Raw genomic sequence first — 15,869 nt, 5'->3', positions numbered from 1 at the left:
GAGGACCTCGAGGGGTGGCCTCAGAGCAGAGCTCTGGAAACCAGAAGCAGTTATCCCACCTGCAAGTGGATGAAGGGTTTCCCCCGAATTACCTTGAAAGCTACAGCTTTTCCAGATATGGTACAAGCAGATCTGATCACTCTCCTCTTGATTAGTAGCGTTTGGGGACACAGAACCTGTGTCTCTTCTTTCTACAAAGAAGTACCACAAAGATGTATCAGGTTCCATCAAAGCTTCTGATATGGGGCTGTAGTAGTTGAAGGCACAAAGGAGAGAAAAGAATTCATTCATCCCTCTGCTCGAGGCAAAAGTGAGCAAGGCAACCTCGCAAGATCTTATAACGTTCTGGATGAAAGCACCCTCAGACATACAGGTGGGCCCTCTGCTTTTTAGGGAGGAACCAGGGAGCCCAAGGCCACATAGCTGCCTGCCAAAACCAGGACATCATGGTTGGGGTCCTGAGGGGGAGTGTTTTCTCAGCTCTGGCTGTGCAGCCCATTCACTAGGAGACCTGTTTAAAAACAGAAGTCCCCGGCTCTACCTCAGACTGACTTAATCAGGACCCTCCAGCAGTGGAACCCAGGACCCTTTTTTTAATACTAACGCACACACTGAGGCAGCTTAAGATTCCTTCTGTATCTATGGCTGTGATGACCCCAGAGAGCAAGTGAAAGCTGCATTTTTAAACTAGATTTGATTCCAACAGCAAACACTTGTCAATGAACTGTTAGAACTGGGTACTAATACCAAGAAAAAAATAACAATAAGTGGAAAGCCTACTACACAAAATGAAACCTAACTTTGGTAAACAATAAGAATTTTAATATAATAAGGGCATCAAAGTGCTTTCAGTTTATCTTTACTAGAAGTACTCCAATGCGCTCTCACCTAATAGTTACATTTAGGCCAGCCTCAACCTTCACTGTAAAAGCATATAAAACTCATTAGCAAACCTCCCTATTTGGTCACCTGTCATTTTGTTATTAACCTTCCCTTTCCATTTTATAGGCCCCTTAGACATCTACATGCTAGGCCTCAAAACCCACACCTGAGGGGCCTTAGAGGTCCCCTCCCTTTCTCCGCAGGAGCAGGGATCCTCCCCCTACCTTTCTAACAAGGCCATAATCCAACTAACACTCTTAGAAGATCTACTGAAAGCAAAACCTGTTGACTTCTAGGCTTCCTACTGTTGAAAGAAATTAACCGAAAACTAACATAAAGAAAAAACATATGGCAAGGACAATTTTCAAATATAAAAATCAGGTAAGATTAGAATGATAAGTTTGGGGGAAGGTATAGCTCAAATGGTAGAGTGCATGCTTAGCATGCAGGAGGTCCTGGGTTCGATCCCCAGTAGCTCCTCTAAAAATAACTAACTAAATAAATAAACCTAATTACCTCCCTCCCCACCAAAAAATAAAATAAATAAATTAGAATGATAAGTTTGTTTGCTGGTCATCTGATGTTTTAGAAAGTGGGCTCTTAAAAATTCTGGATTATCACTACAGCTAACAAGTCGGGGGAGCCATGTCTCAGTCACCTGAGGGCCTGGGCAGTGGCCAGCAAGTGGCAAGGACTCCAATTTGTTGAATGAAAACATGTATCAAGGGGGTGGGTACAGCTCAGTGGTAGAGCGCATGCTTAGCATGCATGAGGTCTGGCTTCAATCCCCAGTACCTCCGTTAAAGTAAACAAACAAACAAAAAAACAAACAAACCTAATTCCTCCCCTCTGCAAAAAAAAAAAAAAAAAAAAGCATTACAAAAAAAATTTTGTTAAGCTTTTAAAAAAAAATGGATCATCAGAATGGCCGGCCAACAGCAGATACTGTGAAATCCAAAGGACATCAAGGTGTTGTATCCTCCCTGAGGGACCACGGTATTCATTTCCCACACATCAGGGACTCAAGAAATGCTTATTAAATAAACAATCTCTGCTCAAATTTCTCCCATTTGCCTGTCCCTAAGCCTGATATCACTCAAGGAAAAAAAAAAAAGTATCCTGGCAGGTTCATTCATTCAACAAACGTCTGAGTGCCTACAGCCCAAGTGTCATCTAGACAGAAGCAGTGAACAAATAAAATTACAGTGATGAAAAAAATTCCATTTATTCATGTCAAGAAGCCAGCTGAAATTAAAATATGCTTCATTCACTCACTAAAAAAAAACCAAAAAAAAACCCAGAATGCCGTGCAAAGGATGGCCCTAGAGTTGTACAGCACAGCACTCTTAACTTTGGGGTTCCTCACCAGAAAACAAAGATGGCAGAAGCAGCATCTTCCGTCTCTGTGCAGATCAGGCCCAGAGGGAATTCACCCACTGTCAACATCAATGTCTTGGCATTTGTTCAAAACGTCTTGCTTGTTCACAACTGTGATTTCAACTCAACTCATGCTCACAAACCCCACTAGCTAGGAAGGGATCACAGACTGCATTTTCAAAGCAGCACAGACTTGCTGCCCGAAGTCATACACATTCCATTCAGTGGCCAGCTGGCATCCAGGAGCCCCAGCTCAGAGCCTTACCGGCAGTCCCCTGTGGTCTAGAGGGAGGAGGTGGTACTCTGATGGAGGCAGAGCCCTTATTCTTGATGTCATGAGCATTTCTGTAAATGGAAGGCAGCCGGCTCACCAGCTCTGACCTCATGCCCAGTTTCTCCAGTTTTTCCAGATTCTCAGAATGAGAGAAATCATGGCATCTCTTACAGCCAGTGCCAAACTTGCAATCACCCTGTGAAAAATACTGGCAGACGTGGAGTTTGATACATTGCTTTCTAAAGGAACAAGAGCCGTAGGGTCCGTCTCCTTTGTTGTAATGAAGGCAGATCTGTTAACACAGAAGGAAAAAAGACAGTAGCTTACAGACCTCACACAACACCACCCCCTTACTGACGAGGCTACTGGTTAGAAGAGGTTCCTCTGGAGACCTAGCCAAGGCTGTGATTCCGTCCTTCACATGGACCACACAGCTATGAGACCATCTCTCACAGCAGTAGATGGACAGACGCTAGCACATGCCCTTGGCTAAATGGGATGTGGGTGGGCAGCAGACTTCTCAGGACAAGCCCCTCCACCAGGAAAATCCAAAGAACTTCCAACTGATCAGAGAAGCTCCCTTCACGTAAGACATTTTAACGTGACTCACCGAGTAGCAACCAAACAACCCTCAACTTTGCCCACACCCTTCCCCCACTGACTCGCCGACTGTCCCTTTCCCAGTCTCTCCCAACTCTTTTTTCTCCAATTCAGGGCCAAAGAGGTTCTGAGGGTTTAAAGCATCTTCAAAAAGGCCAAATACAGCAATTTCTCAAGCACAGACTGAGACTCAGAGAGCTTAAGGGGCTTGCCCTAGGTCACACACCTATCTACCTCATCTGGCATATACACTGTCTGCTGAACTGGGCTGCTGGTAAACCTGGGACTTGAATCAACTATTCCTGGTCTTCTACCTTCCACATTCCTACAGATGGGAACCAAGCCAGAGACCACCAAGGGCCTACCCACTCAATTCACAGGCATTACATTGAACGAGAGGTAAAAATGCACCAGAAGGCTAAAGAATCCAGACCTAGGACACCTCCAACTGTGACTCTAGCTCAGAACTCTCGTAGGCTGGGCAGAAGCTTCAGTCAGGTCTCTTTCAACCCAGTCCCTTTCCTTCCCCCTCTCCTGCCACAGACGTCAGAAACCATCAACACCTGGAGGCTCACCCAGCTTTTCTCCTCCCCTCAGTAACTCTCTCATACTCCTAACCCATCTTGGTGTCTGCTCCTCAGAGGACTCCAACTCCTACATGACCACTGCAGCAAGCTTCAAAACAAGTGGTTAATGTCTGAAATGCAGTATGAGAAGTCACATCAACCCAAATTAGAAAACGTCCCCACAGACCTCCTGGGTCCGGCGATACCTGCATTTTTCCAAGTCCTGCTAGACGGGGAGGGGCGGCTAGAATCTCTCCATCCCCTCAGCTCTGGGTAACAATTTGCTGCAGCCACTGGCCAAACAGGGTCCCCCACACTCACAGTAGCCCTGCAAAGAAGGTACCAGCCCAACTGACATAGAAGGAAAGGAGGCTTCAAGAAGGGGCAAGGCTGACCCAAGGTTGCAGATCTAAAAATCAGCAGAGCCAGGAACTCAGTCCAGGTCTCCTTCCAGGCAGATCCCACAGGTCAAAATGGGGTCCTTGGCCTGTCTTCTGCCATATTTTCCTGTCTTTCAACCTTTTGGCCTCTCCCCGATCACTTACACACAGACCCACCCTCCTCCTGGCACTCACCTCCGGCAAGAGCAAGGGGTCGTTCTGAAATAAGAGCACAGAGAGCTCTCTGAAGCTGAGGTGGTCCACACCATGAGTTTTCAGCACGCTCATGTTGTGACTGGACATCAAGTTGTGACCATTCCTACAGTCCTTCCTGCAAAGAAGCAGAACTGGTGTCACAGCTGAAATGTCTCCCCCAAATCCTCATGTTGAAGTCCTACCCTCCAGTTCCTCAGAAGTGACTGTATTTGGAGTCTTTCAAAAGATGATTAAGTTAAAACAAGATCACTGGGGAAACTAATCCAAGCTGACTGGTGTCCTTAGAAGAAACAAGGATCAGGACACAGAGGGAAGACCATGTGAGGACACAGGGCGAAGACGGCCATCTGCAAGCCAAGGAGAGAGGCCTCAGGAGAAACCAACCCTGCTGACACCCTGCCCTCAGACTTCTAGCCTCCAGGATTGTGAGAAAGTAGGCTTCTGTTGTTTAAGCCACCTAGTCCATGGTACCCTGTTAGGGCAGCCCAAGCAAACTAACACAGCTGGTAACATCAGTCTTTAAGATAATTTTTCAGGAATAGTCCTTGACATTGTTTTGAAGCACCAGAGAAAACCAGCATGTCTATGTGATGAAAAAATATACTGCTGGGGTTAGCAGGTATAGCACAGTGGTAGAGTGAGTGCTTATCATGCACAAGGTCCTGGGTTCAATCCCCAGTACCTCCATTAAAAAAAAAAAAAAGTCATTTGAAGGGAAAAATGTAGCGCTTATTTACAAAGGAAAAAGCTTATTTACAAAGGAAGAGATGGTGCCTTGCGAGGTCTAGGAGGCACCTCTCAGCAGGTATTTGATGAGGACAGGGCCATTCCCCACAGTCACAGCACGCCAGTCACTGGGCACTTACTGCCATTTAACATTGGCTGAATGAATGAATGTGGACAGCATATGGTTACAGACATGTACACACACACACACACACACACACGCACCACTGAGGCCCAGCCCTTTCTTCTGCTTCCCTCCCCGATTCTTTTGATCACCAAGTCCCTCTCGAACACTCATTGTGAGTCGAGCACTGGCACTATGCCCCAGTAATCCAAAGATAAGCCTTCAAACGATCACCTAGGTCAAAAGGACCCACAAAAGTCAGGTAAATAGCAGACACTGCCATGCTTACGATAACCATCTCAAAAGAAAACTGAACCACTGATCTGTTTCCCCAAACCTGCACATCCCATAGGCTCCCCTGTCTCAGTAAAGGGCAACTTCCCTCTTCCACTGCACAGGCCAAAGACCTTGGAGTCATCCAACCTCTCTCCTCCTCTCTAGTGGAGATGTAGACATAGATGATTCTAAAACGTTGTGGGAAGTGCAAGATCAGCTGTGCTCAGGATACATCAGCACAGAGAGGGGCACCTGAGCCTGACAGAAGTGGGGAAGCTATCAAGGGAGGGTGCCTGGAAGATATAAAGCCTGAGCTAAATACTTAGGGTTGAGGAACCAGGCAAGAAGAGCAGGGCAGAACATTCTAGGCAGAGGGGCTTGGTAATTATAATGATGATGATGGTGGCAACTAAAACTCGTTGGGTACTTACTGCACACTAGGTATTGCCTAGATGTCTTGTAAGTTAATTCATACTGTCCTCAACAAGCCTATGGGGTAATATTGTCCCATTTTGCAGATAAGAGACCTGAGGCTCAGATAAGAAATAACTAGCCCAAGATAATTTAGCTAGCGAGGAGAGCCAAGGCTGAAACAAGGCAGGCTTGCCTAAGGGTCATACTCTTGACCACCTTGTTCACTGCCCCCTAAGCACAGGATGGGATCAGGGACCTGGGACCCTTTCCAGCTGTCGCCAATGAATAAAAGCAGCAATGATGATCTGTTTCTGAGACAGCTGACTGTGTGGTTGAGGAAGACAAGTAGCTTCACAGGGAAAGCATGACCACACCCACTCTTCCTTATGCAGCCCAGAAACATGGAAGGAAGGTTCAAGAAGCTATCCTGTGTAAATCACAAGGAAGGGGGAAAAAATAAGACAACTCTAATCATCCAGGCCAACAAATACAAGATGTCCAGTTTAAGACCAGTAAAAGCTGACCCCAAATTTTGAGAATTAGCCTAATAGGACTGCCATCTTTATTTTACCAAAAATGGACATTAACAAGATCTGCCAGTTGTCCCCATCGTTAGATCTCTCCACCCGCCATTTGTTGTGTCCACCTTCCTCTCCAGGTGCTGCTCCTCCTTCCTCTCTCAGGTGCCACTTCTCCACCAGTCCCTGAAGGCCCAGCTGCCCCGGGGTTCCACCCTTAGCCTCCACCTCGGATCAGAGTCACTCCTGGTGCTGCAGCCATGGCACAGATATCCCAACAACTCCCAGGAACCAGCATCTGGGGCCCCAGCTGTCCTCCCAAGCGTCAGACCTGGAGAGCTACCCTCTGGGCATGCTTCAAAACAAAAACCTCTGCTGCTCTCTGTCAACAGTAAGAAAGAAGCCATCTCTGAGTCAACAATAACAAAGAAAAATGAGTCATCACCTCTCTCATATCCTGTCACTGAACTTTCACCTACTCCCCATCTCTCTCACACTTCTCACACATACAGCCCTTCCTCTTAAGGTCTTGTCTGGGCCTTGGAATATTCTAATCTAAGTATTTCTGGGCAGCTGCTTCCCAGGGACCACATTTCCCAGCCCTCCTTGCATCTAGGCAGTCATGAGACATCTTGTGGTGCAGGAGATGTGGACAGAAAGATATCTACCACCCCAGTTCTAGCCCATTAAAAACCTCCCACCAGCCCTCTACTGTCTGTCTTCTCCACCTGCTTGCTCCTTGGAACCTGATGCCCAGACGGCCTTAAGAGCCATGGGTTGAGGAAGGCAGAGTTTAGGTCTGCCAGTCGGGGTTCCTAAATGACTGCATGGATCAAGGCCCCTACCCTATGCTGACTATTAAGCCTCACTCCAAGACCTGATGTGAGTAAGAAATAATGTCTACTGTGTTAAGGCAGGAAAAACAGAAAAGGAAGAAACTCATTCTTCCAGATAATTGGACTAGCTTCCCAACAGGTCCCCATCACATCTTCCTCTAAATCAGTACCCACACCACTAAGGTATCTTCCTAAAATACACACCTGGTAGCTGGTCTCTCCTGCCATTTGACTGACACCCCATCACCTTCAGGGTGAGATCTAAATTCTTTACCATCAACCTCATTAATCTATTCCACAAATCTCACTGAGCACCTGCTAGGTGCAGAGCACATTACTGAGGACCAGAAGAGGCCAGCCAGGGCCAAGACAGAGGTGCCTCTGCCGCCATAGTTTGTATTTTACTAGGGGGAGTTGGGGGCCATGATGAGAGAATTAAACAGAGGCCACCAGATAAGCAAAGGCTGGGGGTGTTGCAGGAACCGAAGGGCATCCGGGAGGGGCCCAGGATGGAGCGCCGGCAGGGACCAGTTCCCCAGAGACACTGTGGGCCACAGTAGGGAGCTTTCACTTTATTCCAAATCCAACTGAAGCCAAAGACAGCTTGTAAACAGCGGAACAAGAACTGACAGAAGTTTTTAAAGATTCCTTGTCTGCCGGGCAGAGAAAGCGCTCCTCTGTGGGGCGCTCAAAGCAAGCTCTGGAGACCGCGGCGTTGTCGGGCTCTGAGAGGAAGCCAGACGCAGCCCCTTTTCTTCTAAAGATCCCTCCCCGCTCCCCTGGCCAGGGCTCCCCCACCCCCACCCTAGCACTACCACCCCCAGGGTGTCCCACCCGGTACTGGGCTCTAAGTCACTCTGAGACCGCAGGAGTCCCGCGCACAGTGCCAGGTATTCAGTAGGTGCTCAATAAATGTTCGCTGAGGGGAATTAAGGAGAAGCCAGGTAACAGCCAACTCACTCTCTCCCCGAATTTGAGACGGGCCAAGAACGGGCTGGCAGTGAAGGCGCCCTCTCCCTCGCCCGCCCCGCCGCTCCCCCCCCCCCCGCCCCGCCCCACCCCCGCCGCTCCCCACCCCCGTCCCACCCCACCCCCGCCGTCGGGCTCCAGGCGCGGCGCCTTACCCGTCCCTCAGGAACTTGCACTTGCCGTAGAAGACGAACTTGCACAGATGCAGCTGCGCGCAAAGCCCCACGCAACCCGGCTTCGGGCCCTGATGGGCGCTGCAAAGGCGCAGCGGCGAGACGGCCAGCACCACGCGCTCGACGGCCGCCGCGCCGGCCTCGGCCGCCCGCCGCGCCACCACAAAGCGCCCGCGCTCCCTCAGCAGCCGATCCAGCACCTCGGCGACGACTTCCCTCCGCAAGCGGCGCCGCAGCTCCTCCAGCTCCATGGAGCCCCCGGCCGCGCACAGCACCTGGGTCACCTCGCGGAGGAGGGCGGCGGGCGCCATGGCTGTCGGGCCGGGGACTGGAGGGGTGCGGGCGGCTCCCGCCGGGTAGAGACGCCAGCTGGAAACGAAACTGAAAGCTCCCCCGGGCCCAGGGAAAACAGAACCCAGGAGGCCTTGCCACGCCCCCGGGCCCGCAGCTGAGCCCGGCTCGGCGCCTTCCGGCCTCACGGCCCTCGGCTGTACGCGCCACGCCGTCCCGTCGGAAGTTCGGAGGGCCTTCTTCGGCCTCTCAGGGATTCGTTGCCGGGTTCCTCAAAGCGATGAAAGAATAAGAGCCACCGCTTCCTTCAGGTCGCGCTTTGCGATTCTCGAAGCGCGTTCGCCCGGACCACGCGCGAGGGGGGGTGGGGGAGGGGCGCCGCCCCCACCACCGAGTCCCGGGCGTTTGGAAATAGCGCGGCCGGCGGACCGGCACCTTTTGCGCCCGGCGCTGGGGCGGAGCAGCCTGGGACGCCCACCTGCGAACGGCGGGGAAACGGCCCAGAAGCCGGACTCCGCTTCCTGGATGCTCACGGAAATTGGGGGCGAGGAGCGTGGGTCCCATCCCAGGTGAAAACAGTCATTCCGAATTGCAAAACGGACTTCACTGTTAATTTATTTCCAGTGCCTACAGTGAATCCCTTATTTTACACGTGAAAGGGAAAATCCGTTTTCTCCGCAGCCCGGCTAAATAAAGATTGACTATTAAAGACCACTGGGGGCAGAGGGACTCTCACAACCGTTACTGAGAGAAATGTGAAGTGTTAGAGCTTGGGGCAGTAATCTGGGAATGGCTATTAAAAATTTTAATGTGGGTGACCCTTGACCCAGCCATCTTCTGGGAATCTTCTAGAAGTAAAAGGAACAGTAAATAATAAGTTATGTACAAAAGTGTTTGTGTGTGACTGAAAAACTGCTGTGCACCAGAAATTGACACAACATTGTAAACTGACTATATAACTCAAAGAAAGCAAGCAAGCAAGCAGGCAAGAAAGCTAGTAGAATATGTATAGGAGATTTTCTTCTAAAGGTCAAGATTTAATTCAGTTAGGGAGTTTTTGTTGCTGTTGTTTTGTTTTTGTTTTTGTTTTTACTTATTTTGTGTAGTAATAAAAGATGGAAAAGTTAAACCTGGGGTAAAAAAAGTGTTTGTGTGGAGGATGTAGGGTACCGGGAGCTACGGGGTTGACGGTTACCCAGACGATTATACAGCTCTAACAAGCATGCATTAAATCTCTGTCTATTGACCTAGAAGGACATCCATGATGTGCTGTTAAGTGAAAAAAGAAAGCTGTATACAAATGTCTAAGTCAATAGCAAGAAGAGAATCCCATTTGTGAAGGTGGCAGGATATTTATGAATGGGCAGAGAAAGTTAAGGACACACGTTGCCATCCACACTAACACTGGTTGGAGGGAGTACAAAGTCCCAAGTACTGGGAAAGCCTTAAGGGAGGGATGAGGGGAGGAAAGGTTGTGGGGAAAAATACGGTATATTAACTTAAAGTGAACATGAAATTCTACTAATATGAATACAAAACTGCAAAAAATCTATTAAATATTAAATGTAGATAAAGAGTAGATAATAACATGGATAAATGAAAATGAATTAAGAATTGAAATGGGGCAATTTTTTCTCTTGGGTTTTAATTGTTTCTAAAAAATGTTTAATTGTGTAAAAATTTAATTTTTAACAATATTTTAATTTTTAATTTAAGTGTTTTAATTTTAATTGTGGCTTTAGCATTGTTTTGCAGTAAAATAGCATTCTTTTAGAAGAAAGGAAGGGTGATGTTGTTATCCCAAAACTGGGTTCCCCAGTTAAGAACACCAGAGATCTTTCTCAAAGCAGCGTCTCCCGGAAGAGCAAAATTGGGGAAGTTTTAAGCTAAGGGTATATGCATATTCATGAAGGGCTGGAGCAGGAGAGTCAGCATAGAATTGGGGCAAAGATTGACAGAGTCCAAGCTTTAGCTGATTGAAGTCATGAGGGTCAGGAAAGGTCAACATCCCTTAAGTTCTTGTTGATCTGGTGGTTGAGCATCTGACCGGGGTTTGAATTCTTCAAAACAGCTCAAGAAGGCTAGTCTTTACCATTGAAACAGAACTGAGAGTCATTACAACTGATCTGTTATGTTTGCTATTGTTACTTCTCTTGCCCAATCACAGTTTGTTCTCTTGTTCCCTTAAGATCATTACTGTGAAACCTGTTTAACGGCATGCATTGTGGCCAGGCCTAGATCACAAAATATCTTGGGCCTAAAATGGCTTCTCTTATGTCAAGAAAGCCATGCCTGGTTTTCTTGCTCTGGGGACCCCCTACCTTACCTGCTTACAATATGACAATGGAAGCAGAGATGGTAATGATGCTGACGAATCCAGGAATGCTAAGGATTGCCATCAATCACCAGAAGCTAGGATGGGCCCAGGAAGCACAGCCCTGCTGACATCTTGATTTCAGATGTCTAGCCTCCAGAACTGTGAGAGAATAGATTTCTGTCGTGTTAAACTCAGTTTGTGGTAATTTGTTATTACAGCCCAGGAAACTACTTCAAGCTTCTGTTTTTCTGGTGAGATGTGAAAAAGGATTATCAGCTGTGAGGGGGGCTAGAGTCGGGGCTAGGGAGGGAGACGACAGGACCCAGGGTTCATATCTTGTTTCAGAGAATGAAAGAGCGAGTTTACCACAAAAACACGGGGGTGCCAGACAATATTAAGTCCCATGTAAGTATGAGGATCATAAATCTAAACTTAAACCAGTCAACCTGACTATGTGATTGCTTTTTTTTTCCAGCAGAGATCAGTTGCTTCTGAGTTGCAGGGAAGTTCATTTCAACCTGGACTGGGGTTCTGCCTTTTGGGTACGAGGGAGGGCATTCAGGACAGGTTTTGGGGGACCTTCACAAAGGAGAAATTGTCTTAATAGATCATGAAAACCTATCTGGGTTGGAAGGAAAGCGGAGGTGAAGAGAGTATAAGAGATAGTATGAAAAGTCAGGAATTGGCCATCCAGGTTAGACAAGAAAACCATTGCAGGGATGAAAACATGACATATAATAGATAAATAAAGACTATAAATAAATAAAGACAATAGACAAATTATATAAATAACAATGAAGACATAGAAAGTAAGTCCAGAGGATAGAAGATGGTGATCAGAAATTGATGACTTGAAACGTACTTAAGACTTGCTTATGAGGGAATTAAATTCTGATACAGGGAGAGAACCTATTTTAAAATGTCCCTCTGCTGTTCATGGGAAGTAGCAGTCACCTTGGGCAGACCTCATTTGCTCTGGGAACAGTCACTGCATGGCCCCTCTTTAGCGTGTATTATAGGAAATGTGGGAGTCTCATTGTCTGAGTACCTATATAATAAACTTTCCCCAGGGGCTAAGGAACTGCCTGGGAGCAAAGAGATGAGAGTGCTGCCCTTCTCTTTCAGGACAGAAGCAGAACTTGAGACCCTTGTTTTTTTTGTTTTGTTTTGGTTTGGTTTGGTTTTTAAGTTTTTACAAAATTTATTTATTGAAGTAGAGACCTTGATTCTTGTGCAAGTAATTTATTAAGGAAGTGCTCCCAGGAGAAACTGGTTTTTTTAAAAAATGGGAGATGCTAGAGTTCATAAGCAGAAGCCAGCTTCAGCCTGAACACACAAGGGAGTCTGGAAAGTATAGTGGATTCTCATTACTCATGGTGGTTATGTTCTATAAGGTCACCAGGAACACTGAATTAATGAATACCAAATCATTGCTCCTAGGGGAAATACAGGGTTAGGTTCCTAAGAGCCTCTGGTCACATTTTTGGCAACCAATCAATGCACAACTTTGTTTTTTAGGTCTCTGTTTAAAGACACCTCATTTTAATACATACTGTTGATTCATTAACACTGAACTCATAGCCAACAGCACTGTAACTCATGCCTGAACAAAGCTTCTGTAACACATTTTCTCATCACAGCCTTCTTGCACTTAGGAATACTGGACAGACCTTCAGCACTAGGTCTCGGGGTCATTTTAAGCAGCCAAATCACCAACAAAAAGCAGTGAAGTGCAAAAAACATGGCACTAAATAGACCACGAAATGGACACTTGTTTCCAGTATGAGAGTTGAAACAAGAGGCAGAGTATTTCATTCTGTGTGTGTCCACGATGACGTGAAAGCACCACACACACGATTTGGTGGTTACAAATAAATTTTGGTGTGTAGGCACATTTGCAGACACAGAATCTGTGCATAACAAGGATCAACTGTGAGTTTGCCTTCCTCTGGGCCATCACACTCCCGCACCAGCATCCATCCCGCACTGGCTAAGGCCTGCAGGGGAGTGGGGGCGGGGTGGAAGTGGAGCCCCAGGCCCTTCTGACTCTCTGCATCTGCACATGGGCAAAGCTTGCAGATGGACACATAGATAGAGTCAAGGAACCAAGGCATCTGGGTGGAGCAGACAGTGTCCACGGTGCGCTCTACAGTTTGGATCACGAGAACATCACTGACAAGCAGAGAGATTCCCCACGGAAGAAGAGGAAATCTGCACCGCTGACCAGGCTTAACACCAGGCCCAGGACAGCATGTGACCCCTGACCAGGCGGCATTACTGTCCCCATGACTAGCATGTTGTTTGTTTCCTTGGCTATGACCCCTGTTCTGATAGAAGCAGCCCTGTCTTTTTCCCATTGAACAAGGGCCCCAGGGCCCAGTCAGTACCTAATATTCATTAAATATTAGAGGAAGGGATAAAGATAGCAAACATTCCCCATAATCACACCACCCAGATGGAACTGCATTCATCCCTGGGGATTTGCTCTGGATACCTGTGGGGCGAGAAGCCCTGCCCCCGCACTTCATCTGGCCCAGGTAAAGGGGCCATCTCAAGGATGATAAGCAGGCCAATGACCCTGTAAACAGCCCCATTTCTAATGCACTGGCCACCACTACTGTGGTCAGGGGACTCTCAGCAGACAATGTGGTAGGAAGAAAAATGTTTCTTCTTTTTTTAAACAGGGATTACAAGCTTTACTCTCTGAGGGTTATTGTTTATGTGTAACTGGATCCAGTACTGTTGTGGGTTGAGTCGTGTCCCCCCCAAATGTACATGTTGAAATCCTAACTCCCCCATACATCAGAATATAATCATATTTTGGAGATACGGTCTTTAAAGATAGGGTCTTTAAGTAAATTAAAATGAGTTCATAAGGCTAGACCTAAATCCAGTATGACTGGTGAGTTTATAAGAAGAGGAGATTTGGACAGACACATACAGAGGGAAGATGATGCGACGAGACGTGGGGACAAGACAGCCATCTACAAGTCAAGGAGAGCGGCCTGGAAGAGATCCTTCCTTCCTGGCCCTCAGAAGGAACCAATCCGCCAATACCTTAATCTCGGACTTCGAGCCTCAAGAACTCTGAGAAAATACAGCTCTTTTGTGTGAGCCAGTCTGCAGTACTTGGTTACAGCAGCCCTAGCAAACTCATACAAGTAGTTAGGCCCCAAACCAATGAGAATAGGCACTCCTTCACCTCCTATTGGCAAGAAAATCTCCGAGGCAGACAGTCTTTGGAGTGTTGCAGTCCTCCCCAGCCTCCCAAGTTCACCTTCATGCCCTCCGCCCCCTCCCTCGACATTATGATTCTTGACTGAATAAAACAGACTTTGGGGAAATCCCTGCTGGTGGTTATTGCAGACTGCTGAAGGCTGTATCCTGGGGTGAAATCAGTCTTTTTTTTTTTTTTTTTTTTTAGGAAGAGTTGGTTTTCTTAAGAGGTGGTATGGAAATTTCTAAGAGTAGAGGATGTATGTTGGAGAGTTTCTGTTTATCCCTACAGGTCTCCTCCACCCTGCTGTGTGCTCCTGGATACTGACCTCTACAGACATGGTCAGGGGGCTTCCTGACTGTCCAGCTTCCGGCAGGCCCTACCCATGAGGGAGGCCCTGGCAGGAGGTGGGAGAGAGTCTAGGGTACTCGCCTACACCCCCAGCTCTCCTCCTGAGTGGTCAGCTGTATTCTTGTGCCAGAGGCCACAGCTCCCATGGGAGGCCCTCTCCACCGGGTTCTTCCTCTGTGTTCCAGTAACTCCCCCCGCTCCATCCTTCAGGACTAGTGATGGCTCCTGCCTTCTGAAGTAGCCCCTGTAGACCTCACCGTCTGTCCATGCTTTCCCTCGTCCCTGCATGCTCATTTGTAAACGGTCCTCTTATTAAACTTCCCAGTGACACAGTTTGAGGGTACTATCAGCAACTTCCAGGGAACCCCAACAGAGAACTGATTAAAGAGATCTCCCTTTTAGGAAAAGTGGAAAAAGAGGGTCTTAAAATAGATACAAGGCCAGGGAGTGAGGTGTCCCAGAAAATGGTTCATTTTCCCTCAGGCTGTAAGGGATAACCATATTTAATGGACAAATGAGAAGTTTTCTCCCAGTTCCTTTCAACTACCCACACCCTTTGGTGTGTGTTAGTATGCTTGTCTCCACGGGGGGTCCTGTGGGAAGCCAAGGGAAGGACTGTAAAGGACAGAGCGGTCCCTCCCATCTCACTTCCCTGTCTGCTGAGCAGCACCAGCTGGTGGGACTATTTACAGAGCAGAGCAGATCCTGGAGATCCAGGTAGAGAGCGGATGTAAAGCGTGCGGTGACCCACGGGAGAAACAGGAAGCAGCAGCCGAGGGGCAAACCAAGTAGCAGACGAGAGGCAGACGTTTTTACTTCAGCTCAAACACAGCCCAGGGAAGAAGATGGAATCTGCAGTGACAAATATTAAAAGTAGCACAACCTTAGTCAGTGATTGGCACGGTGCACAGATGTGGAAGGTCCAAAAGTCATGTTTGGTTCCTGTCCTCAAGGTTATTCTGATATAATAAGAGATTAACAGACTTGGGGAACAAAAGAATAACAACCATTACTACTACCACCATTTACTCAGCGCCTCTGTGCCAGGGACAATGCCCAATGGTTTACATGGATTATCTCATCTACTGTTCATAATAAGCAAATGAAGTAGAAGCTACTATTAAACCCATTTCAGAGCTGAAAAAATTGAGACTCATTTGAGAGGGATTAAGTAACTTGTCACAAGGTCACCCAGACATTAGGTGGCTTAGTTCTTGCGGCCTCCAAAGCCCAGGCTTTAGACCACTCAAGAATAAAGAAATTATAGAATAAAGTGATTATAGGTTCACCCTTCCTCCCCTTTGCTGGCTGGAAGACCTAAGCAGCCACCTTGGATCGTGAAGTGGGAACCATACACTAAAA

The 15,869-nt window shown here is 47.5% G+C and overlaps 1 protein-coding gene across 2 annotated transcripts in view; it reads right to left on the bottom strand.

The window, feature by feature from the left end:
• The window catches only part of PARP12 (poly(ADP-ribose) polymerase family member 12), a 39,305-nt gene extending 30,589 nt beyond the window's left edge, over positions 1 to 8,716 (bottom strand). Inside the window, exons 1-4 of one of the 2 annotated variants that reach the window (XM_064487304.1) lie at positions 8,314 to 8,716; positions 4,275 to 4,410; positions 2,525 to 2,825; positions 93 to 191 (exon numbers count right to left, since the gene is read on the bottom strand). In XM_064487304.1, the coding sequence (XP_064343374.1) occupies positions 93 to 191; positions 2,525 to 2,825; positions 4,275 to 4,410; positions 8,314 to 8,642 (865 nt within the window). In that variant the 5' untranslated portion in view covers positions 8,643 to 8,716. The remainder of the gene's footprint in view (positions 1 to 92; positions 192 to 2,524; positions 2,826 to 4,274; positions 4,411 to 8,313) is intronic. The other variant, XM_064487305.1, reaches the window with a different exon arrangement.
• Positions 8,717 to 15,869: the final 7,153 nt, after the last annotated feature.

This window comes from Camelus dromedarius, chromosome 7 (genome assembly GCF_036321535.1).
Source record: "Camelus dromedarius isolate mCamDro1 chromosome 7, mCamDro1.pat, whole genome shotgun sequence".
Taxonomy (NCBI): Eukaryota; Metazoa; Chordata; class Mammalia; order Artiodactyla; family Camelidae; genus Camelus; species Camelus dromedarius.
Note: the sequence above shows the minus strand (reverse complement) of the source record. Positions and strands in the feature narration are given on the sequence as shown.